This window comes from Mandrillus leucophaeus, unplaced genomic scaffold, assembly GCF_000951045.1.
Source record: "Mandrillus leucophaeus isolate KB7577 unplaced genomic scaffold, Mleu.le_1.0 Scaffold88, whole genome shotgun sequence".
Lineage (NCBI taxonomy): Eukaryota > Metazoa > Chordata > Mammalia > Primates > Cercopithecidae > Mandrillus > Mandrillus leucophaeus.
In genome coordinates, this window is record NW_012109585.1 from 2,172,979 (window position 1) to 2,199,011 (window position 26,033).

At 49.1% G+C, this 26,033-nt stretch overlaps 1 protein-coding gene across 1 annotated transcript in view; it reads right to left on the reverse strand.

The window, feature by feature from the left end:
• The window catches only part of TGFBI (transforming growth factor, beta-induced, 68kDa), a 34,256-nt gene extending 8,463 nt beyond the window's left edge, over nucleotides 1-25,793 (reverse strand). Inside the window, exons 1-10 of the mRNA XM_011969186.1 lie at nucleotides 25,397-25,793; nucleotides 20,741-20,839; nucleotides 10,817-10,881; nucleotides 8,458-8,618; nucleotides 7,938-8,102; nucleotides 7,534-7,680; nucleotides 5,395-5,536; nucleotides 1,796-2,008; nucleotides 837-974; nucleotides 96-241 (exon numbers count right to left, since the gene is read on the reverse strand). Of these exons, the coding sequence (XP_011824576.1) occupies nucleotides 96-241; nucleotides 837-974; nucleotides 1,796-2,008; nucleotides 5,395-5,536; nucleotides 7,534-7,680; nucleotides 7,938-8,102; nucleotides 8,458-8,618; nucleotides 10,817-10,881; nucleotides 20,741-20,839; nucleotides 25,397-25,530 (1,410 nt within the window). The 5' untranslated portion in view covers nucleotides 25,531-25,793. The remainder of the gene's footprint in view (nucleotides 1-95; nucleotides 242-836; nucleotides 975-1,795; nucleotides 2,009-5,394; nucleotides 5,537-7,533; nucleotides 7,681-7,937; nucleotides 8,103-8,457; nucleotides 8,619-10,816; nucleotides 10,882-20,740; nucleotides 20,840-25,396) is intronic.
• Between the last annotated feature and the right edge of the window lie 240 nt (nucleotides 25,794-26,033).

The window sequence follows — 26,033 nt, forward strand, 5'->3', positions numbered from 1 at the left end:
GCAAACTCCTGCTTATTGAGGACATTTTTTTTACACTAATAGAAGTCCCACAATATGGAGCTTCCGAGGAGCATGACTTAGGACCCAGAACTTACATTACGATAAACAAAAACTCTCAGTTTTTTGCCGCCCAGAGTTTCTAGGGTCTGTCCATGGTACAGATACTTAGAGGCCAGCTGGTCTTTAATTATGTGGTTCCGAAGCAAATTCCTTGTATGGGCATCAATTGGAGGGGTTCCATCTGCAAGAAAGGGTGTGGTTAAGTCCAGAGAGATGTGCTCCTGCAATGAAGAGAGTGATGAGAGATAAATACAGTGAAAAAGCCTGTCTGTCCTTGAGTTTGGAAACAGGGATTGAGAAACCAAGTGGAACTGCCAATATTCCTTAACATCTGGTATCTTCTATGGAGAAATAAAGAAGATCCAGATAATCAAGGGTGTTTGGGGTTTTGCCCTAAAAGGGAAGGACAGGCACACATACAACTTGGCCCCCTTCTCTGCCTTCCTGTGGCTGCAGCTCAGCTGTACCCTCACTCTGACCTCTTGACTATACATTGGCAAGCGACTCTGCAAATAGAAAGGCAAGGGAATGCTCTGCTCTCCCAGATGTCAAGTCTTGAGTTCTGAGGAATGGCTCCCCAAAGGCATTCTCTGCGCTGCCTAATGAAACAACAGAGCCTCTGAAGTTTCTGCTGAAGTCACATCTGCTTTTAGTTGAGCTGAGTGGAAGTTCTAATGTCCCATGGGGTGCTGTAAATCGGAGAGTGTTGTAGAGGTGACAGGAGTGGGGAAGCTGCCTCCAGGGACAAACCAACGGGGATGTCTTCCCCATGTTACCTTTGAATACAGAATTCAGGGGAGCCAGGAGGGTCAACCGCTCACTTCCAGAGAGATGAGTGCCGAGGCCGGCTTGTCTGAAAAGGTCAATGGCTGTGGACACATCAGACTCTGCAGCCAATTCAAATAGTGTCTTGGCTACAAGGAAGGAGAAAGTGGGTTCAAAAGTTAAAAATGCTGTTTTCATTTATCATTCATCCACCCCAGGGCATGACATACATCAGCAGGAATGTCATCTCGTGAGTCAACAACCCCTCTAAACACTGCTGGGGCCCAGCGGGCTCATGTCATCAGGGGAACAGTCGCCTAGAAAATCTAACCAGTCAGGAGGAGAGGGAGGATAGGTGAGTTCAGTTAGGCAGAGATCAGCCGCTGTACCAGGCCCTGTGGGCTGCTTGGTCAGGGCACATTCTAACACTGGGGAGAAAGACAGTCTGTGTGATGGCTTCTGTGGTGTAGATAAGGCCAGCAACCACACCCATAGAAACATTTTATTTTTTCCTATGAGGTTTCTTCACTCATGGACAGATCTCACTGGAAGACTAGAGTGGGGTTAGGATTCTGAATGAAACACAAGCCAAAGTCCATTCAGTCATTCTAACTGGGTCAGTGACCATGGGACAGCTTGGGCACTAGTGAAAAAGCACATGCTCTGAGGTCAGCAAATGGCCCTCTTTGCCCATCCACAGCAAGCAGATCTTCTGAAAGGCCTCTGCGATTGTGTCTGTCCCCAGACTCCTTCAATGCTCCCCACGGCCTCTCCACTGCACTTGCATGCCTGAAGCTCAAGATGCATCAGTCTGGTCACAACCCACACATTTGCAGTGGCCGAGAGGCTGTGAGCTGAGTCCAGGCAGGGAAGTCACCCAAAGATCCCTGAATTTCCCCACCCCCGCCACAAGAGATGGCAGAAGGGATGGTGGGCCAGGCAGGGCCAAGACCCTGGAGGCCTGGCCTACCTGAGTCTGGAATGAGTAGCTCATCAATGTAGTGGATCACCCCGTTGGTGGCCAGGATGTCTTTATTGGAGATGATCGCCTTCCCATTGATGGTGAGCATGTCCCCACTGCAGCCCACCTCCAGTGTCGTGCCCTCTAGGGTCTCCAAGGACAGCCCCGCAACGATGGCTTCGGCACACATAGCTGACTTCAGGATGTGGTTATTCAGCAGGTCTGGGGGCCAAACAGACTCAGGTCAAGTCAGAATCCACTCCAGCATGACCTCAGGGGCTGCTTGCAGCCTGCCCACGCTGTGAGGATCCTGTTCTCTCAGATGAGGACCCTCAGATGAGGCTGGGGCACCACAGGGCCCAGATCCTCCTCGCCTCCTGCCTGCTGTCCTAGAAAACCAGCTGGGGCTCTGTAGTCAGACTGCCTGCTTTGAATCCCATGGCCACTTTCCAGCTGTGGGACCATGGGTAAGTCATTTAGCCTCTTTGAACCTCAACTTCCTCATCAGTCAAGTAGACATAAGAATTGCATTCATCTCCTAGGGCTGCTGTAGGGTTGACGTGAAATTCTGAACGTAAAGCACTCAGCACAGTGCCTGACAACAGAGTAAATGCTCAACAAATGTTAGTGATTAGCTTATTTGTAGCTGAACTTCAGGGATACAAGAAAAACTCAAGCGAGCCTACCATGGGATTTTAGAAATCCACTGACCTTTATGAAAATGTAAACTGTAGTAGGAAAAAATGACAAGTGTACACATGACATGCTCTGAGGTCAGCAAATGGCCCTCTTTGCCCAAGGGTAAAAAAAAAAAAAAAAAAAAAAAAAAACAACTTTATTTGTTCAGGTTTCTGTTCATTTAGCCCAAGGGTCCACTAGCTGCCAGGATATATCTTAAGGTTTGGTGATCAGTAAGACACGGCCTTTGCCATCCCATTCACCATACCCATAAATAATAAGTATGATCATTTATTTGCTTGTCCAAGTGCTACGTTAGGGGGCAGGGCAGGGCTGAGGCCTGAGGGGGACTCCCGGCCCATCATGACTTCTGCTGGCCTCCATTGCCTCGGAGAGCCCAGACAGGCAGGACAGAGGCGAATGTAAGGACCAGTCAAGGAGGAAGAGCCCCTCCCCACCCCAGGCTGAGCAGGTGGCCTGGACTGCTGCTCACCAAGGCCACCGAGGCTCTTTGTCCCACATTCTCACCACGGAGGCAAGTTTCAATCTGATCCCGAGTGTGGGAACCAAAACCACACTGTCATGGGCAGGAGGAAGCTCTGAGGCCCTGCAAGGCATTGGGCTGCTGCAGACGAGTTGATGGCCTTGAAAGCCGGTGCTGGCCACATTCAGCCAGAGGGAAAGAAAAACGGTGAGAGGGCCTATGGGAATGAGGCCTTGGGGACTGAGCTTCTCAGAGAAGGAAGGTGAAATCCGGGGTGTGGTAGAGGAACCTGCCAGGGCCACTTGGAGGGTGAGCAGGACCAGGGCTGGAAACCAGTCTTCAAACGGGACATACCACTAGCCCTGGCTGCTTCTCGCCTGCCTGCCTGCCAGCCAACCTGCTGGTAACAGCAGGAGACTGTTGGGTGTGGGGCAAGGACCTCTTCCTTCCAGTCTGCAGCCACGGCACCAAACAGAGTGTCCTCGCTCTGAACCAGCCAGTTATTGATTAGGAAAAGGCAGATTTGCAAAAGAGAGGAAGCAGGGGCTTTTTTTTCTTATAATTTATAATAAGGAGTTCTTTTTTTTTTTCTTTTGAGAGAGTCTAGCTTTGCTGCCCAGGCTGGAGTAGTGGCACGATCTGGGCTTATTGCAACTTCTGCCTCCCAGGTTCAAGTGATTCTCCTACCTCAGCCTCCTGAGTAGCTGGGATTACAAGCGCCTGCCACCACACCCAGCTAATTTTTGTATTTTTAGTAGAGATGGGGTTTCACCATGTTGGTCAGGCTGGTCTTGAACTCTCGGCCTCAAGTGATTTGCCCATCTTGGCTTCCCAAAGTGCTGGGATTATAAGCATGCCCGGCCTATAGTAAGGAGTTCTGAGGTCTCCAAAGCAAAAAGTCTGCTCTGTACAAACCATGTTTTAATAGGGAATACAGTTCTAAAAGCCTTTGGGCCCCTTGAGGCTGTGTGTGTCCCAACGCCTGCCCTCATTCCCCATTTTGTGCTGTGAGTATCTCTGTCATTGCAGTCACCAAATCAGATGCCAGCAACCTCTTTTAAAGCCTGCCGTTTCTACTGGGTCTTAAGTTCCTTGGAGGCAAAGGCTGTGTTGTATTCATTTTCATGGCCTCTGTCCCCAGTGCTGGCCAGGCACATAGAGGTACCATAATCATCTGGACACAGAACAAATCCTGTCTTCCCATCTGTGCTTTCAGAAATATACCCTTTCCCATCCCTGCACAGATAGAAGGAGAGCACTTTAAATGTATAGCGTGTCTGAAATGCATTAGACATTTTATACAGCACATTGACAAGGTGGGTTTAAATAGATTCAAAAGAAATGAAGTGATCCTGGAATATGTTTGAGAGGAAAAGTGTGATGGGGTGCACCAGAGACGTGGGGCATACCCTGCGTTTCAGGGGACTCAGGCAGCAGCTTTGTGCTCATGGCCTTTCAGAGGTCCTGGAGTAGAAAGGGGCAGGGTGGGGGAAGGCAGAGTCCTCCTTTCTCATCTCCAAAAGGAAAACATGTGAAAACACGTTAGCTCCTTCCCTCTCCTGCAGCAATAATCAAGGCATTGCCTCACTTAGCGGCTCATTGAGGAGGGCATGATGAAATCTGAACTGGAGAGTCAAAAGTTGACTATGACTGTTTTTTGTTTTGTTTTTCTTGTTGTTGTTGTTGTTTTGAGATGGAATGTTGCTCTGTCACCCAGGCTGGAGAACAATGGTGTGAACACGGCTCACTGCAAGCTCCACCTCCTGGGTTCAAGTGATTCTTCTGCCTCAGCCTCCTGAGTAGCTGGGATTACAGGCACCCACCACCACGCCTAGCTAAGTTTTGTATTTTTAGTATAGATAGGGTTTCGCCATGTTGGCCAGGCTGGTCTCAAATTCAAGACCTCAGATGATCCGCCCGCCTCGTCCTCCCAAAGTGCTGGGATTAAAGGCGTGAGTCACTGTGCCTGGCCTATAACGTGGTTTTTAACTGTAATTTTGGTTTATCCATAAGGCCCTTAGCCACAGAGAGGAATGGTGAAGAGTCGGCGTGAGGAATTCATTTCAAGGGTGTCAGTATCTGTCACCTCCACACCTGTAAGCTGTTGCTCTACCTGTTAGCCTTGCTCTGGCCTTGGCCATTCAATCCTTTCACTCTCCCTGTTTCCGGCCAGGGCCAGCTATGGGTCTCTAGCTATGTCTCTCTTCAGTCCAGCTGTCCCCAGACAAAAGCTGCTGGATTCTGTACTCAGCCCTCAGAGCAGCGTGGCTGCTGCAGAGACACAGTTAGCTGAAGCAACAGGATAGGATGACCCCAGCCCATGGCTGCAGTGGACATCCTGAGGGTCACCTCATGGCAGGTGGCATGTCCATCTTGGACTAGAGCAGGTGCTGGGCTCAGTCTAGCTGCACAAATGAGGCAGCAGCAGGAGCCAAAGGATGCTCACCTCTCAGGGCTTCTGGGTCACCCAGGATACGGTTCAAAGTCTCACTAGGGATCTTCTCGAAGGCCTCATTGGTTGGGGCCAAGAGCGTGTACTGGCCATTACCTTCAAGCATCGTGTTGAGCCCTGATGCAGCCACAGCAGCCTACCGGGAGGACAGAAGATGGAGTACTCCGTGAAGACTCTGGCATTCCCCACAGAAGATGCACACACAACTTCGCTGGTTCCTCGCAAGAGCTCAAGGCTTTTGCAGAAGCCCAAGATGAAAACAGAAGCCAAACCCAAGCTCACCAATGACCCCCGGGGATCTTGCTGGGCCTGAGCTCCAGCCAGCCTGGTCATCTTTCATGTCCTTAACCTGTCTTTCCTCTTCCTGCCCCCAAGTCTTTGTCCCTGCTGTCCCCTCTGCTCTTCCCTCTTTCTTTGCTTCTCTGATTGTATTCCTTCTTCCACTAAAATATCATTTCTTTGGGAGGTCAACTTGGCACACTTCCCACCTCATCCCACAGCCAGACAAAGGTGTGTCTGTCTGCTGTGCCTACACTCGTGGCTTGCAGCCCTCCTCACACTGTCACTCAACAGTTATTGGTAATCACATACATGAGCCCATGCATGGAAGGATCACACCACCCATTCTCTACACAGCTGCCAGAAGGATCTTCTAAAGGCCTGAGTGCTTTCCTGCTGCTCCCAGGATGGAGACGGACTCTTTCCCAGGTCTGCAAGTCCTGGAGGATCAGGCCTGGCCACGCTGGCCTTGCCTTTGCCCGTTGTATGCCCTTCACATGTGACCTGACCCACTGGCCTCCCCCTTGCCCTTCCTGCCCTGAGCCTTCACTGGGTGTGCTCTTGCCCCAGCATTTTGTATAATGGACCCATTCTCATCCTTTAGACTGCAGATCAAAAGTCACCTCTTCCAGAGAGACCTCCCTGACTTTCCAATCCTCCCTGCACTACTGTCACTCCCTATTTACCTGCCCACTTGACAAAAATTATCACAGCCCATGGCTACCTTGTTGATTTGTTTGTTGTCTCTCTCCAGATAGAATACTAGCTCCACTGAGAATAGAACTTTGCCTGCCTTGTTCACCTCTATACTCCTGGAACATAGACCCACCTGGGAAGTATCAGGTACCTAATAAGTATGTGTTATAAGAAGGGAAGATGGGCACAATGGAGGGTCAGAAGAGGGAAGGAAGAAATATTTACCAAATCTAAATAGTAAGAGGAGGGGACACAAAGGGATCAATTGCTGTTCATGTGCTGCCAACTATGTGGGAACATCATTTTCTTGCAGATCCCTGCCCTTCAAGCAACCCAGAAGAAAAGCATGGGAGAGGAGCTTAGAGAGGCAGGCTCCCAGCTAACAGCCACCCGCGCCTGCGAGGCCCATTAGTGCCAGCCGGCCCCAGTGTGTTTGTCTCTCTGTGTTGGAGATCTCTAGGGAGGGACCACCCCACTCCCACTTGTATCCTTTGTGGTTAGGAAGTTCTCCTTGAATCAAGGCAAAAACTCTGACAGGGCAGCCTGACTCCACTTCCTCCTGAGCAGCCCTTGCCAAGAGGAACATGCCTTCCCCTCCAGTTGTAAGACAAATGCCTGCTGGGCATGGGGGAAGGAACCGTATTCTCGTGGCCCCAGAGCAGTCAGAAGCCAGGCTGGAAATCAGACCCTTGACTTCTGTGTCCACATTGGTGGCCTCTCTGCTGTTCCGGGCTCCAAGAGAACATGGGTATGATTGGAACCAGAGTCCTAGGGTGGGGACATGTGATCCCACAGCACACACAGCCTGATAGGCCATTTATTCTAGTCCCCCATGTGGGAACTGCCACCTCTGGAAGCTACAGTGCAGGTCCAGGGCTCAGAGGACCCTGTGCTGCTGCAGCCACACACCACTGACATTTCCAGGGGAGGCAAGGAAAGGAACACTTTATAAAGAAGACAGATGGGGAATTTCACAGGTTAGGTCAAGCTGAATGTCTGGTCAATGGATTCTCCATGTTCAAGGGCATTCAGGGGAACCTGCTCTATGTTCCCCTATAGGAGCCATCCTCTACCCCTCCTGCAGAAGAGTTCCTGCTAGGCCCCTCTTGGGAGGCAATGTGTCCCAAGCCTAGGCCTCCATGCAGAGCAGTCCCTTACCCGAAGTGTCTCAAAGGTGTCCTCGATCTCAATGATCTGCTGGATGTTGTTGGTGACGGTGGAGATGACCTTATCGATGAGGTGCACCACCCCGTTGGTTGCATGGTGGTCGGCTTTCAGCAGCCGGGCGCAGTTCACAGTTACAATCTGCCCAGAGAGGCAGCAAGGATGAGCAGTCAACACAACACAGGCATAGTCCCAAAGCCCCAGAAGCAGAAAACAGTGTTTTCAAACACAGTAGCAGAATGTGGGTTTTACAAGCTGTGGAATAGAGGGCCCAAGGAGAAGCAGGCACAAAGGGGAGGGTTGTCTACAGCTTAAACCCCAGAAACCAGCCCACCCATGGAACCGAAGTGGGTTCCTTGTGGACCAAGGGCCATGCAGTATGGCTGGGGATCCCCTACCCCATTAGGATAGTGATGGATCTGGATGTCGGAATTCTGGTACATGGAGGTGAGGGTCATGCCGTGTTTCAGCTCATCAGTCAGGACTCGCCTGCCCACCATATGGTAGCGGAGGGCATTGAGCAGCTCAATGTTGACATTGCTGACCAGGGAGTCCAGCACTTCCTAGAAGGAAGGACAGGGTGTCAGTTAGGGGCTGCAGACTCTATGTTCAAGAGATGGGTCCCTGCAACTCTGGGAAACATGTTCTCAGCCCCCGTGAGCCCAGGCCTCTCTTCTGCCAAGGATCCCTCCTCAGGAAGCACCCAAGTCTTTCTGCCCAGTGGGCACAGGGGGACATTAGACGCAACCTGGTAAGACATATTTTAGCTCAAGTTCCATAGCCTTTTCTAAGGGGTTAAGGAAATAGCTTCCCGAAACAGTAGGAAATGACTGCAGACTCCCATTTATCATGCCCACCCCTCGGGGAAGTAAGGCAGTTCCCCATAAGAGTCCCCCGGGCAGATGGAGGTCATCTCACAGCTGGCAAGGAGGCCCAGGCCTCGTTGCTAGGGGCGAAGATGGTGAAGCTGCCGGGCCCCTCCATCTCAGGCCTCAGCTTCTCCGTGCGGTCCGTGTACAGCTGAGTGGTGGTGGATCCAACGACTCCCAGGGTCTCGTAAAGGTTTGAGAGTGGTAGGGCTGCAGGAGCAGAAGACAGAATGAGGGATGGCCTCCGGGGGTCCAACCCAACCAGACCCTCCCTTCTCTGCTAGAGAGCACAGTACATCTGCAGGTGGAGAGGACGAGGAGGCCTGTGGGAAAGCCCAGAGACAGGCTGTTTCTGGGGGGCTGAAGGCTTGTTACAGTCTTCTTGAAACAACTCAGTAAGTCAAATGCCTTGCTACATGAACTCAACTAATTGGTGATTTTAAATATAAACACAGCAGAGCAAAGCTCTTGTTCCCAGACATTTAGATAACAGAGGCAGGAATGTACATTGAAAACAGATATCCTAACTACAAACTAGTCTTACAGATTTACCTGCTTATTGAAACTGGTTCCCTAATGGCTTCTGTTAGAATAAGAGACTATCATAAATCTCCAAAGTACTGTGTGTATTTGCAGGTAATGAAATGTTATTTCTTAAAGTAGCTTGAAGGGGTTTCTCAGATCTTATAAGACCAAAATGAGTTTCATGTTCATTTGTTTTTTTGTTTCTTAGACCAAAATCTTAATATTCATTCTGAAGGGTCTGAAATTAGGGTTCAGAGTTGAGCTCCCCTTCTAAGGTCAATCTTCTTTTCCTATCCCATTTCCCCACCTGTCCCTCAACTTGACTCAGTACCTCCACGGCCCCATCCACACCAACCTCTCCCATCACATACTCCAGGGACCTTGGCACCAACCAAATTGCCCTCCTTCCTATTATGTCTCAGTCCCATGATTGATTGATTGATTGATTGATTGATTGATTTTTGAGATGGAGTTTCACTCTTCTTGCCCAGGCTGGAGTGCAATGATCCTATCTCGGCTCACTGCAACCTCTGCCTCCTGGGTACAAGCGATTCTTCTGCCTCAGCCTCTCAAGTAGCTGGGATTATAGGCACCCACCACCATACCCAGCTAATTTTTTTGTGTTTTTAGTAGAGACGGGGTTTCACTATGTTAGCCAGGCTGGTCTCAAACTCCTGACCTCAGTTGATCTGCCTGCCTTGGCCTCCCAAAGTGCTGGGATTACAGGCATGAGCCACTGCGCCCAGCCCAGTCTCATGATCTTTAAGAGACAAGGTCTCACTATGTTGCCCAGGCTGCTGGTCTCAAATCCTTGGCTCAGGTGATCCTCTTCCCTCGGCCTCCCAAACCGCTGGAATCAAAGGCATGAGCCACTGCGCCAGGCCTCAGTCTCACATTCTTAACTAAAAAAAATAGCCAATATAGTTGGCCCTTCATACCTGTGGGTTCTTCACCCACAGATTCAACTAAACATGGACCAAAAATATTTTATAAAATACAATAAAAATAACACAAGAATTTAAAAGAGGATATAACAACTACTTACGTAGGATTTACATTATATTTGGTATTATAAGTAATCTTGAGATGATTTAAAGTATATAGAAGAATATGCATAGATTACATGCAAATACTATACCACTTTATATCAGGGACTTGAACATCTGAGGATATGGCATCCTAGAATGGGTCCTATAATCAATCCCCCGCAGATACCAAGAGATGACTCTATTTCAAAATTAAAACAAAATACTAACTCCCGTGTACAATCACTTGTGTGTGGTACTAAAAGAAAGGCTCTAATAAAATTCACAGGTGCCATGCTGTCTTTCGCCCAATGCAACCATTTGTGGGACTCTCTGCTGACTCTGGATGAGCCCACCTGTCCTGTAGCTGTTTTCCCTGCTGAACTCCAAAGGGCCAAGTTTAGACACAGGGAGATGGGGATGGCTTGGAGTTGCCAGCCCGCCAGAGATCCCCTCCTTCCACATCCCATCTGCTCTCTAGCAGGGCTGATGAGAAACTGATGGCCTATCAGGCCCACCCTGCTGGATGTGTTTAGAATCACTCCTAGCCAGAGGCAGAGGCCAAGAGCCTGAGCCTGAGCCTGTGCCTACCGGGAAGGGCATGGACAGGCCACAGTTGGAGTCTGCTCCACCAGTGTGGTAAGGAGGCCAGAAGGAGCAGCTCAGGAAATGCACTGTTTCCAGCTTCCATCCTTAGCCCCGTGCATAGAGCCTGGGGCCAATGGGCACGTGGGGAGAATGCCACGTCCTTGTGCCACCGCCCCCATTCACACTCTGCTGCCTTTTATGTGGGGACTCCTCTCTCCCACCGTTCCCCTCCACCCACACCAACAGGCGAGGCCCGGCGGATTCATTCACCTGCTGGACAGCCCTTCTCCCCAGGGACCTTTTCATATCCAGGACAGCACTCATAGCTGATGACTCTGTAACAAGACAATCATACATTGTGTTAGGCAGGGCTTCACTGTTCCTCACAGGTCATCGGGCCCCTCTCCACAAAGTCACCTCCACAGCTAAGGAAGAGGAATGGTGGGTGAAACACATTCCTCTTAGGAGTCATTTGCTTAGTCATAGGTCTGCCTTTCCTGAGCAAGGAGAGTCTCACGCCTCCTCTGCTCTGTAGAATGTTCCTGGCGGCTGCCAATACCTACAGCCAACCAACTGGGAGAACACAGGACTCTGGCAGCCTAGTCAATGTTGTGACTAGAAAACATAACGCACCAAGGATTTTATCTCAACATTATTCACAGGAAAAATCCGATGGTGAGTGTTCCTGAAAGGGAACAGGAAGGAACAGAAAGGGGCCTGCACCAGCTCTGGCTCTGAGACTGTCACCGACCAGCTGGGACATCCCCAGCCAATTTCATCATCTCTCTGGCTCTCAGTTTCCTCATCTGTAAAACACATATGTATATCAGGCAGTGGTCATTAAATCTCTCATGGTTTTCTAGTTCTCTGATCAAATAACCAAAGAGGGGAGCATATATACAATCATCAAGTTTTTCTCTGTCTTCACAATCAAATTTTAAACTTCAAAATTAAAGCAAAGCTCCTCTTATGAAGATACTTACTTTTTATTTTTAAATAAAAAAATTAATCAATAAGAACTTTTTTCCTGGTTTGAAATTGAAAATATACAAACATTGACCACTGTCTGGAGATCTGAAATACACAGCTTTAACGAACCAATATTCTGGGGATGCCTAAAACACTGAGAATTTCAAATAATATTGCAAGGAAGGAAGCATTCTGAAAGCCCACACCTAAGAAAGACTTGCTTAAAACCAAATCCCCAGGTTCTGCTGAAGGCTACCCTGTACCGGCAGAGTGAGCACGACCTCTACTCAACAGGCTTGGAACCAAATGCAAACAGCCAGTCCTTCCCTTTCCTTTCTTCTACATGGATATGCCCTTTGAGACAGGAAAGGACTCAGACTTTAATTGCAGCGGGTTTTACCACAGAAATGCTCACTGTGGGACTCTCACAGGACGTTTAATGACATCACCAGAAAAGAAACAGGCCGACTGGGAAGAAATACAGGCTTTAGGGCTCTGGGGGGGCCTCTGGAAGGTGCTCTCAGTGTGCCCAGGACATCCTGCTCTTGTTCATTTTTAAATGGAGTCGTCTCAGGGAAGACTTAGTTAAGCGAAGATGAAGGCTGATTCATCTGTTATCCAGGGGGTGTTTCAGAGACAGATCAGCTAAGATGCTCAGGTGGCCAGGGAGTTGCAGCTGTCACTTTGCTAGAAATGGGCCCCCAGGAAATGACCGAGGAGTGACAAGCTACGCACATTCTTTTTTTTTTTTTTTTCCTGTTTGCTTCCTCCTCCTTCCTTCCTCTTTTGCTTTTTTCTCCAGTCCTCCTTCCATCCTGTTTCTTTCTAAGATTTCATCCCTGAACTTATAAGGGCTAAACAGGCTATTGTCTTGGGACTGATCTTGACTGACTCACAATTTTCTCTTCAGAAACTAAAGTCGTCCTCTGCAACTAAAGTAAGATTTGATTGACACACTTTCAAAGGCAGTGTGGCGTAACAGAAACAGTGCCAGAATCAGGAGATTTGGCTTGTGATCCATCAGTAACTAGCAGGGTGAACTCAAAAGTCCATTTCTCTCTCTGGTCTCAGTTTCTTGGTCTATGAAATGGGGTGAAGTTAAACTAGATGATTTCAAAAGTTACTTGCAATCTCACACTCACAATTCTAGTCAATATTTCTGGAAGACAGAGAAGAACTCTTCCAAAGGACACTGTCTGCCAACTTGTCCCAGCTAAATCCAGGGAGAGCTCCAAGCCTTGAACCCATAGGACTAGGGATGCATATGCATGGGATTCTAGGCTTTCTGTGATAAATTCCAGGGCTGTCTTACTGGGGCTGGGATGTGGGATTAGGTCAAGTTCCCCAAAACTTAGTTTCTTTCCAAAAGCGTCTGTGTGAAAATCCATGGAGTTGCTGAAGCAGAGTTGAGGAATAGTGTTATCCTCAAAGTCCTCATGTCAGGGCGCCCTGAGCACACGGGTGCAGTACTCTGTATGGCATGGAGCCCCTGGGCAAGCTGGCCAAAGACTCTTTTTCCATACTGTTGGCTTCTGAGTTCCATCCCCAAAAAACCACAAGGGAGCTGAACAGCTCAAGTGGCCTCACCAGGATTTCATTGAGGACAAAAGAAAACCAACTCCTCAAATATTAACTCTTTGGTTCCTGTGGCTAGGTGTGTGTGTATGTTCAAGGGTGTGTAAAGAATGACACCAGGAGAAATGGAGGTTGGGGGTTTAGGAGGAAGGGATAGATCTAAGCAGAAAAGTCTCAGCTTGGAGTAGAATAACTCAGGATAGAATCAGAAAGAAAGCTGTAAGGGCTCTAAGGGGTGAAGGAGTTTCTTCAGGTCATAGGTAGTTGGTAATAGACCTAGGACTCTTGCTGCATTCCATCAAGTCCAATCCTTTTTCCACGGCTCTTGAAAATGCACGTGTTTGGGGGACAGCAGACAGATTTGGAAAGTCTGACATCTAGAAGACACAGGGGGTATCTCCAAAGTGATCAAGGCTAGCCCTTTTCAGCACTTACTGTTCCTCTCCATGTGGGCTTTCAGCACCCGTGTCCCACAGTGGCTGGACTACACTCTACTGTCACACATGGATGACTTATGCAGCACACGCCCCACAACCAAGGCTCAGTCTCTCAGGCCACTGAGTCTTCCTGCGCCAAGGGCTTTTTCCTGGTTAACCGAGTGTGGCTTTCTGCCAGGAAGCTCTCTCTCAATCCTCTTGCCTTCCTGCTGCCCAGTCTGGCATCTCTGCCACTCTCTAGGTGTACAGGGGTTAGCAACGCCTTCAGCCCCGGTGCAGCAGCCTGTGGGTTGAGAAGGTGTCAAAGCTGGCAGTCCACCTGCCTCCAACTGCCCCAATAAACGAGCTCTTTTCTGAACTGGTCTGCATGGCCCCAGAGCAGCAGAAAGCAGCTGTGAATCGAAGGCTGAGAAGATTTCAGAAAACTTTGACCAAAATCTTCTGGGCTGACAGTGGCCTCTTCCACTCTCCCTATACTGAGGTCAGTGTGCCACACCACCTGGCCCTGGTCCCAGGGAGAACACAGATGCTGTGGTTGGATGGGCTGGGGGCAATCACAGGGGCATGGGTCCGATGCCATCCCTCCAGGATGAACATAGGAAAGGATGGAAACAATAGGGGGCTTCCCAGTTGGAGCCCCCCAGTTCCTAGGCTTCCCTGCATAGAAAAGCCCAATCTGTTGGTTTCTGAATCTAATCTCATCAGCCAAAGCTGTTCTGATTAAAGGCTTCAGGCTTCTCCTCAGCCAGACATAGTCTAATAAAGAAAAAACTCAGGTCAGAAAAAGCAGATCCCCTAGGACAGTGGTCCCCAACCTTTCTGGCACCAGGGATCAGTTTCGTGGAAGACAATATTTCCCCAGATGGTGGCAGGTGGAAGGAGTGGTTCCATCTCAGACCATCTCAGACCATCAGGCGTTAGATTCTCATAAGGAACGCACAAGCTAGATCCCTCACATGCACAGTTCACAATAGTGTTCAGACTCCTATGAGAGTCTAATGCCACTGCTGATCTGACAGGAGGCAGAGCTCAGGCAGTAAAGCTGCTTCCACCACTCGCCTCCTGCTGTGTGACCTGGTTCCTAACAGGTCACAGACCAGTACTGGGAAGGTGCCTAAATTAGGGAAGGTGCCTAATTTAGAAGAAAGTGTAAAGGAGGGTGCAAAGAGAATGTCAACCCAAAGTCTATGTGTAGGGATGTCTGGGAGGCTCTCCACCAGTCCCTCTAACATTTTTATTCATGATTGGATAGAGAGAAGTACTGAGATTTCTCTCCCTAAAATAGGTTTCCAATAAGTTAATATAATTTAAAACAACCACTGCACTTCACGGATTTGGCCCGCTGCTCTGGCTGTAAATGCCTGGGGATTAACTAGACTCGAGAAGTCACTGGAGCAAGGAATGGCCCTGTAGGCCAGTCACCTGTGACTGAAGGTAAACCATGCAGGGCATCATAGTTTCCAAGAGGAATGACAGAGCAAACACAGACCCATGACGTCTAGACATCTGACATGGCCCATAGACTGCTTGCCTGGGATGGTTTGCTTTCTGCCCTCCTGGTCTTGGAAGCATGGCCGAGCTGATTCTGAAGCCTCCCAATAGAAAATCAGGGCTTGCTTTAACCTGCTGTCTACCACCAAAGGCCTCAACCACTACAGCTTTTGCCGGGGCCAGCCTGGTTAGTGATGAGGACAGAGTCTTCAGAACGTGGATGTACTTTATTTGTGGTAATCTATGTGCAGCATGTGAGGGCATTTTCAGGGCTCCTGGAGGCTGACTGTGTCTCCTCAGTTCCCAAGTTCCTTGTCTGATAAGCAGTCTTGGGGATTCCCTTTACAGCAGGGGGTGAGCAACCTGGAGGTTGATGACTCTGAGCCAAAGGCATCCTTCTCTGACCCTGAGGAGGCCTTGTCTCTGGGACCCACAGCCATAGGTTTGAGGCTGTAGAGAGAGACCTGGGGCAGTTTAGCCAGGTCCTACAGGCCTGCTCTCTTGTTCACTTCCCAAGTCACTGACACTAACTGCCAGGCTTGATACCCCCTGGGGGCAGCAAACGGGAAGTAGACAGACCTCCTCAGCTTACCAGTGAATGACTTTGACCAGGTTGCATAAGCCTTTTGAGCTGTCTCCTCATCTGTAAATAGGCTAATAATCATATTTATCTTACAGCGTGATTGTGAGAATTGAATGAACTAACATATGAGAAGCACTTAACAGATGCTTACTGTTTACTAAGTGGTCAGTTGTGAAGCTTCTAAAGAAACTCCAGGTATAAACTTTAAAGTTGAAGCTATGTTAATAACTTCATTGAAAGCAATGTCCTACATGAGACCATGAATAAAAATACATTGAAATAAAGAAAAATGCAGCTATAACTCAACAAATAAGGCCTGTGTTGGCTTACCACTGCTTTCTGTGACAAATTACCACAAACTTAGTGGCTTAAGATCATACAAATTGTCTTACAATTCCAGAGGCTAGAGTCAGAAATAGGCCTCATGGGGTTAAAATCAAAGGCTGCATTCCTTACAGAGGCTGTAGGGAAGAATCCATTGCTTATCTTTTCCAGCTTCTAGAAGCTGCCTGAATTCCTTGGCTAGTGGTTGCATCACTCAAACGTCAGCTTTCATCATCACATTGTCTTCTCTGACTCTGATCCCACAGTCTCCCTCTTTTTTTTTTTGAGGCAGAGTCTTGCTCTGTTGCCCAGGCTGAAGTGCAGTGGTGCGATCTCAGCTCACTAGAACCTCCGTCTCCTAGGTTCAAGCAATTCTCCTGCCTCAGCCTCCTGAGTAGCTGGGATTACAGGTGTGCACCACCACACCTGGCTAATTTTTTTTTTTTTTTTTTTATTGGGGGGGGGGTTTCACCATGTTGGTCAGGCTGGTCTCAAACCCCTGACCTCGTGACCCACTCCCCTGAGTCTCCCAAAGTGCTGGGATTACAGGCGTGAGCCACCACGCCCAGCCTGCCTCCCTCTTTTAAGTACCCTGATGATTATATTAGACTCACCAAATAATCCTGGATTATCTCCCCCTCTTATGATCCTTAACTTAATCACACCTGCAAAGTCTCTTTTTCCAGTAGGGGAATATATTTACAGGATTGGAGATTAGGATGTAGACACTTTTGGGAGGTCATGTTTCTACCTACCACAGGGCCTTACCCCAGGTAGCACATAGGTTCATGTAAAAACCCAACATAATAAAATTCCTTGTCAGCTAGTCAGCCTCCTAGTTTGCAGAATGGGACAGAACCTTTAGGAAACACTGCCCAACAGAGGCGTTTGGTCGATCTCTGCTGTGTGGTGTATGTCCAATCTCAGTGCTCCCAGAGCAGACTATTCAAGAGATCCCAGTTGGCTGCCCAGAAATGTGAAACAGGAAAGGAGGCGCTAGTATGGCTCTGAGGTCTGCTTGGATGGCTTCCCACCATCTTTTTCTTTTTTCCTCTTGGGACCAAGGTTGTGGGAAATAAGGGAGGAAAAGGACAGCTCTTCTTTAGCTTCACATCAGCTGTCCCTGCTGCCCTGCCCAGAAAGACACCTACTGAAAAAGCCCTGTCAGCTGATGGAAAAGCTGATCTCTTTAAAAGTTAAATATCTGAGCATTAATGCAGTGCTGAAGAAGTACTAATATTTTTGCCCATGGGCAAAGCAACACTTGCTACTAGAGAAACAGGAGTGCTCTGCCAGCTCGTCTTGGCTCCAGAGAAAGCCTTTGCACTTGTGAAATGTGTTGCTCGTGAAACAATTTCAAGACTTTTGGAATGAATAGCTGCCACCCATACCCACTAGCTCCTCCACCAGCCCTCCCTATGCCACGTTTATGATGTCTGAGCTCCTGCTATGACTATTCCAGCCCCATGATGTCAACTTGGACTTGGTTGTTAAATAGGCCTCCTCTCCCTGGGGCTAGCACAAAGGAGGCCTGTCGAGAGGCAGCCAGGCTTCCTGACCACAATTTCCTGCACCTTTGCTCAAAGTGCCACATGTAAAAAATTTTATGGCTACTAATCAAACCAAGGCCTGAAATCACAGAGGGGGATGCTGACTGTCTGCCCTCCACAGTCCTGTTTGTTTGATTAGCCATTGTATCACTCCAGTGCTCTTTAGGATCTGAAATAAATGCTAAAGTGAATTTCCAAACAATAAAATTCACAATAAAAGCCACTAAATAGGGACCCATTGGTAACCACTTCCTGTAATAAAGTCCATATGTCAGCTTGACGCATTGCACCAGAGACTCAGGCCCTTCTCTCTCTGTAAATGCAGAAAAGCTTTTGTGTGCAGGCAACAGAGCTTCACCTGATGATAGCAGTGGAGTTCAGGGCCTCACTAAAGCAGGCAGGTGGCTCCAGGCTCCTGTCTCACCAGGTTGGCTCCTGTGTCTCTGTGTGACCTCTTACCACAAAGTCTTCCCCTGTATGCCTGGTACCCCTTGTCTGCTTCCAAGGTGAAATTCTCCTTCTGGTTTTGGGACGCTTGATGACCTGAGCTACCTCCTCCCCCATGATACTTCTGTCCTTTTCGTCCCAACGTACACCTCTGCTCCAGTCTCCTTCTCTGGAGTCTTGCTGAGAAAATTCCAACTGCCTATGGACCCCATGCTGAGACAGTCCTTTTTGCTCCAACCACTACTGTGCTCCCATTTTCCAGTCTGGTCCTCACCCAACTAAAGGCATCTAGGGACCTGCTTTCCCCAGGATGCCATCAACTCCAGTCAGCACAGCCCTCTCCCCTTCCCACCTGACTACCCACAGCACTGAATTCTGACCGAATGGTGGTCAGACAGTAGCCTTCTCACTGGTCTTGGTCTCAGGTACACAGGAGCCCTGCCAAGCCACTCTCCTTACTCAGCTCTCTACAAGAACAGAGATGGGTTCCACCTCTTCCTCTCTCTGAGTTCTCTGGATCTTTTCCAGGTCAGCTCCACCTTCCTAGTACTGCATGTGATGTTCCAGGAAGGGTCTCTCTTGTCCTAGAAGTTTTATATCAAATAATATTCTTCTATCTTCATTTTCTCTTTTTGAAGTTGCTCAAAACAATGGCCACATTCAAGAGTTGAATGTGAATGTCATATCCTTCCGGCTTTGTGAGACTAGGCCAATAGCTGGGATTGAGTCCACTCTGAACCCCATCTCCCCACCTCATCCAGACATGTCTTCCTTTTCCCAGAGGACTCCCCTTGTGCTCACTGGGTGAGGGAGCTGTACCACCACATCATCACATTATCATATCCAAACCTGCCCCCGAGGGGATGACCTGCTCATCAGGAACATTGTGGCAACACACAGCTCTGCTCCTTGTGCGTATCACACAAAGATACAGGTACAAGAGCCAAGGCGACTCATCACTGACAGTATTGTCAGGCTGGACACTGCCGGAGAATGTTATCAAGCTATTGTTAACTAGATGGGCAAATGCCAGCCCAGGGGCACCCCCGAAACAGTGTGGCAGATGCTACCCTGTAGCCAGCTTGTCATCATAAATGGGTCTCCATTTTCAGAGAAACTTGAACTAACAAAAAAGATGGTCCTCTGAAGCCCAGGGCTCTTGAGATATAGAAGAGTTGTTTGCTTGGCACTAGTGCTCTGGTCACCTTCCAAGAAGCAATTAGGTGAGGCCTGGCTTTGCATTTAATTAAGTAATTAATTGTTAATCTGAGTAGATAATATACACATATGGGAGAAAATCAATCAGCACTAAAGGTTTTCTTCTTTCTTATTTTTTAAGTCAGGCATCGTGGAAGAAGGGGTGGTCTATAATTTGTATAGTCTCCTTTCGTTCTTAGCAGCAAGAATATTGCTGGGTGTCTGTTCACTGAATCTTGGCAATGTGTCCTCCTAGCTCACTCAACTGTTAGCCTGCAGGCTGGGCTCTTGATCAGGCATGGAGCAAGCTGCCACGGACCTGCCCTGGACAGTCCTGGGGTCTGCCGGTATCTCCCCAGCTCTGCCATGAATCCCAACTTCCCTCAATTCATATTAGGATTGCTAGCTGCCTAATATGATCAGGGTCACACAATGGGATATTTATTTCCACGTACAGTTTAAGGAAAGAGCATTATCTCTTCTTTCAGTTGGCTACTAAATTGGAGGAGATGTCTGCTCAAAAGCAATGTCACAACAATAAACTTAGAACTCCCTAACATTGGAAAGTGCTCAAGATAGTGGCTTAGAGTTTCTTAATTGTCCCATTATGTATGGAGATAGGAGGAAGGTCAGGCCCTCACAAGTTGCTCAGGAGATTTGTCACACACATCTTCCTAACTGTAGGACAGAGCCAGCTTTGAGATCTGTTGACAGTTAGTGCCAAAACAGATTAGGTTTCCCCAGAATTGTTAGAAAATGTACCTGATTCCACCAGGGAGCTGGGCAGTGGGGTAAAAGCTGCCTCCCTCCTTGCTGATACAGACGTCAACAAGCCCTGTTGTAACCACGCTGGTCCACACCCCGTTGGCACTCTTACTTCTGTTTGTGTGGTCTAGATCTGCAAATTCTAGGGTAATAATAATAATAGTAGCTAGCATTTATTGAGCACTGACATGTGCTAGGCACCATATTCAGTCTCTTATGTACATTATTTCATTCAATCCTTGTAACAACTTCATAAGGCGGGTCCTTTGTTATACCAACTTTTCAGGTAAAGCAATGGAGAGTTCTAAAGATGAATCAACTGGCCCAGGTAGAGCCAGGGTTTGAATCAGGAAGTCTGTGCAAATACTATATGCTATGCTGTTTCATAATGTGCGTATGTAGGGCCCTAAGTTTTTTTGGGGTGGTTACCTTAGGACTGTAAGATAGAGGTAGTGTTCTTTAGTACAAATTCACCAACGGGCTTTCTTTTCCAGAGTCACATGCTGGTGGCTTGTCCACTGCATATCTGTATTATTTTGTGAGGACTGAAAAACACACAGACGCACAGACACACACACACACACACACACACACACACAGTGTTTCATGTTTCTTGCAAACCCAAACCAGCCCTGAAAAATGTCTCCAAGTCTTGTCAGCAGCCTTAAAAATGCAAAACAAAATTGGCCAGCTTCCTAAAAATGCCACTCCCCAGCACGCAGGTCCCAGACACGTTCGCACATGCATCTTCATGGCTTTTTAGGCAGCCTGACCTTTTAGAAGGCTGGCCCAGGCCCCGGGGAACCGCAGCCAGCATATACACAACTTGGTCTCCTGGATGGTTACCAATACTCACGTTGATTTGCCACAGATTTTCCTTTGGTACCACTGCTTGCAGTTGGTGAAGTACTTCTTATTGGTGCCAATAACCTTCTGCACAGCGCACACATTGGGGCTGAAAACAGAAGCAGCAGAGTTAGGAAGATGATCAGCACGTCCACCCCACTTCAATGACTCCCACAATGTTGGCCTCCTTGGGTCACTGGAACTTTCTAGAGATAGAGGAGAGACAGTCATTTCAGTCTTGGTACTGCGGATATCTTGGGTTTAGACTTTGGTTCTGTTTACCTAGATTCCCATCAGCCCCCTCATGAAAGCTTCCCCTGCAAAAATTGTTAAAAACTGTCTTATACATTGATGTAACTTCATGTAAGTATCCTTCTTCGACATGGGCAATTGATAAATGTAAACGAAAGCATCTCTCAGGCAGCTCTCCACACAGACACGCTCTGCATCCCTGAACCAGCTGCTTGGCTCCCAAAGACGAGCCGTTGTTACTGTCCATCCAATAAACCAGAGGCTTTATAGCTGGCTTAAAGCATGGCTGGTTGCTGTCAGGACCCTGATAGGATAGGGGATGCTCTCCCATTTAACTCTCAGTTGCTCATTACTTAGATACCAGCTCAGGTCTCACTTCACCCAGACAGCCTTTCTCCAATGTCCCAGATGACATGCTGCTTTCCATCCTCTGGCAGTGGATGCAGTCCTTATTTGATGCTGGGGTCCAAACAGAATTCCTATAAGTGATGCAGGGAGGTGGGGGGTGTCTCTTCTCTGCATCTAACACTCAACAGAACCTTGAGGGCAAGTGTTCTACCTTGTTCTGTTGTTCACATTCTAGATGGGGCCTAGCATCCAAGCAGGGTGTAGAAGGAGCGTGAAATGAACTTGTTGATAATACTGCTCCCCAAACTACCCAGATCCAAAGAATCCTCAGGGACCCTGTGAAAAAGCAGAGTGTAAATGCCTGGGGGTTCTGCTAAGAAGCCTTTCCAGAACCATAGGATTTTGATTTTGTGTATCTTATTCACATATACCAAGTCCTGACCCAAACCATGCTCAGGCCAGGTGACTGTGAAAGCTTCATTAGGAGCCCCTAGGACTACATAGGTGGTCACAGTTAGGAGAGGGTTGATGTTCCTGAGCCTGAGGCAGGCATGCATCTGACTGAATCACAGGTCAGCGAAAGCAAAGAAAACAAACAATACTGAGGGCTTTTACAAGACCTCCTAGCTCAGAGAACTTCAGATATCACCCAAAGGGTCAAGTATTTCTTTAACATCAATTTCCCTGTTACTTTAAAAATGCCATCCACAGACATCACTTGATGTGCGGCGTATTTTTTAAGAAGACACCAATATTGCAGTAAGAACTACACCTACTGTCCCCATCATGATTCCTCTGCAGGAACTTAAACAATTCTCAAATATTCAGAGTCAGGCTTCTGAGTGGGAGTCCATTCAGCCCCTTCATTTCTCTGCCCTGTCTCTTCTATGGTGATATAACTGTCACCTCTTGGCCAGTTTTTTGTTCAACAGGTGAAAGTGAGTGGGCCCAGGAGGGACAATGAGCATTAGTGAATGCATGTAAGGATCTGGGGGCAAGAGAAGTGAAGGCTGGAGAAGAGACCACAGCCAGAAGAGGCCTGTGCCTCCCTAGTCCTAGCTGGGACTGACCAAATCCTCCCGATTTCCGAATACCTGGTTTCTGTTTGCTGCCTAGGATTCACAGGTTAGACAGTCCTGGAACAACCCCTGAAGAGTCCTTGCTGGCCATAATCCAGCCTCCGGTCCTATTTATTGTTATAGAATCCCAGAAGCTCTTCAATCTGACCAAGCAGGAAACAATTACTGTCGATGAATTCCCTGCAACTTTCCGTAGGCGTTTGGCGAATCTTCAGTAAGTCTCTTGTGGATGTGGCTCCAACATTCCTTTGCTGAGTGTTTCCACTGCTGCTGTCCTTGTGGCAGCAGCAGAGGCTGGGGGCGGCTGTGACCCTCTCCTTCTCACATCGAGGAGTGTGGGTGGGCTGTGTACATAGGAAATTTATGCTGAAGCTTAATTGAAATGAGCAAGTCACTTCTGGGCCTTCTGCCTCAAGAATAACAGCACTGATGTTCAGCTTAGATTTGAAAACCAAGTGCTTCAGGAAATTCAGTTCAGTTTTTGGTTGTTGATGTTTGGAAGTGTGATTGTATTTTTACTTCTCTTTCAGTATTATTTTTCCCCTTCCCTATAGCAACACAGATATAGCTGGGAGTCAAGAGACCACATCATAGTTATTACTCTCCCTACAGCATTCTGTTTCTGAACTAAGTCACACCCTATCTCACTAAGCTGCAGTTTCACCACCTGTAAAATGGGAACATGAACAGTAGATCTCGCTGTGTTGTGGTAAGGACGAAAGCAAAAGTGGCCATCAAGTGCTGCGCACAAGCAAGGCACAGCTGTTACTTCTTCCTTCGTATCAGGCAGCACGCTACAATTCCTTAAAATAGCAAAGTTTTCCTTCCCTTTATACCAGTTTCCACTTTGAATGAAAGGCTGGAACTTGAACAACGTTATCCATTTGCACGAGGTGCCACACCCATGTGTGCCAGGCCAGGCAGCACTGTGGCATTAACAGGGACAGTTAGATCATAGTAAATACAACTGTGCCTGCAACCATTGTGCTATGGTTCATATGCATGCGCATCCAGATTCTACTGGGAGAGAGGTGCTCCTGTGACTTCTTAGATTACTCTGCCCATCACAGATTACAATAGGCCTTTCCAGCTATGCTGCAGGAAGCTAATCAAGAGGATTTGCCTGCAGGGGTATGGTGGGGAAGTTGATCTAATATCTGGAACTCATAATCAGGAGCATCTGCATTTAAGAAAAAAACTTTATTTTCCAGCTGGTCACCACTATTCTGGGCTCTGAAGGGAAAGACGTTTGCTGTAAAGATGGCTCTTGATGGAAAGCCCTCCACACCTTTGAGGATCCTTCACTGCGGCTGTGCAGAGAGATGCCCTTACAAGTGACACTGTTGCAAGGCATGCTATAAGGATCTTCTCCTGACTTAGGGTGAAGATACAGAAGAAACAGAAACCTCCAAAGCAGATTGAGGCACCCTAACATAACACAATTCATTGGCAGGAAAGGCAGAGAGACCAACGGAGAGGTGGGCAGAGACAATAAAAATGCCAGTTGCTCGCATTTTGATGTTGAGCCTCATATTCCTTTCATCTTTCTGACATCCCCACTCACTCTATTCTGCACACTGCCCAAGTCAAAGGTGATTCTCCCACTTCCAGAAAGACCCCAGGATATCCCCAGTGTTCTCCTGTTTCCAGGAGGGTGTTGACGCTGCAGCCAGGCCTGGTTTGATTTCACTCTGCAGGGTGGCCAGATGTGTTCCCAGCAGGTCCTCTCCCCCAAAGTCCCAAACTCCTGAAAGGCCTAGACTATAAAGCCACAAGCAGAGGAAACAAGGGCAACTATGCCCTACAAGGGGCAGCCTGTACCGGTACCAAGAGCACTCCTAGTGCAAGGAGCCAAGACAGTCAGGGCCTATGAAGTCAACTCTATCACTCCCACCAATAAATTTTGATTTGAGTACAGATCTGCCCAGTCTCTTGGAGGTCTGGGCATTGCTTGTGGGTGTGAATGCCAGACCCTGATGGTATTTGGGGACTCCTCTGAGGAGTCACTATGAGATTCTACTCATATATAGTTGTACCTAGTTGTGAAAAAGAAGTTGGTGCAACCAGGTAGGCTGGAAGCTGCAGCAAAACCTGGGTATGTGCGACGCAGGTATGGCCTGGTTTTTGATGTAGAAATGTTGCCTGCCTCTGCCTGGGTCTGTGTTAGGGCCACTATCAGATCAGACCTGCTTGAGTTTGTCTCCTAAAGTCAACACATCTTCAGTGTCTCAAAGGAATTCCTGCAACGATAGTGTCCTACATCTACAAACCCAGCTAATACTTTAAGACAGACTCCAATCCTGGTTCCAGCGCACACTTCAGGACTGTGGGAAAGTGGAACCACTCGGGACTCAGCTTCCCCATTTGAACAGTGTGTGTGAGGGCCCAGTGCATTCTCCTGCTCTTCATCAGGCAGGGCAAGAAGTGCCACACTGCCCTTGCTCTGCCCAGAGAGTAGTGTCGGGTGCCAGCAGAATCTGAGTGCAGGGCCTGGCCAGGTGCACAGGAGCCTGGAGCACCTTGGATGCCGCCACCTTGTGTGGCCTAGGTTCTTGTCTGGAGTCGCTGGCCGGGGGCCTGGCTGGGTTGGAATAGGTGCACTGCTGGGTGAGCTTTGCCCTCGGCACCTTCCCACGGTGATTATGGCCAAAGAGTTGCCATTTCCCCCTTTCTCCAGTGGCTGGGAGCAGAAGCTGAAAGCGCTATCCGTCTCAGGCTCTTGGCCTGAGTTGAGGATCTCTGGTCCGCTTCCCTACTCACTTCCTCTACAAAGCGGCGGCCGACCGCTTTCCCTCCATGGTCCCGCACCTCCCTCCCTCTCTCCTTCCACCGCGTGCGGGGCTGGTGTCCAAGCGCTCCACGCTGCCGGCTTTTAGTTCGGGCTTTGTTCCCTGCGCCCCCAGCCCACTTCAATGCCCCCAGCGGCGTGCGCTCCGAGCCCCGACGACCTGACCCTCCGCGGCCCCTGGCCGGGCGGCTCAGCTTACCCGTGCTGGCGGCCCCGGAGCCGGCTGTGCTGCAGCACCAGCTGGTAGGGCGACTTGGCGGGACCCGCCAGGGTCGCGGCGGGGTCCAGGGCCAGAGCCAGCGCGAGGGCCAGCAGCTGCACGAAGAGCGCCATGGAGCAGGACGACGCGCACCGAGCGAGCTAACGACAGACGGGCGAGCGGGCAGCTCCAGGGAAGTGAGAGCGCCTCCGCAGCCCGGACCAGGTTAAGTAAGCGGCGAGCGGGAGGGAGCGGACGCCAGGGGCGGGGAAGCTGGGCCGGCCCGTGCATGAAGGGCGGGCCGCCTGGCGCCTCCCAACCCGCGCGCCCCCGGCTGCGCTGGGCACCCACCCTGTTCTGCACTGTGCCCGTGCTCACAGTTTTCCCAGCCCTCGCCCACACTGCCAGCCCTCCCTCCCTCCCTCCCTCTCTCGCCACAGGCTCCCTCGAACCAAGGGTATGGGCCCCTTAGGCCTCCTGTGGTTACTTCCAAATGGGGACCTTGGGACTGAGGGACAGCTGTCTCTGGGGCTTGAGTCCTGCATGCTGGGGGCCCTCACTGATCTTGAGGCTACGGAACACTGCAGGGAGGGGTGAGGGGAGGCAGTGCTGATTCCCAAAACACTGTGGCCCATCA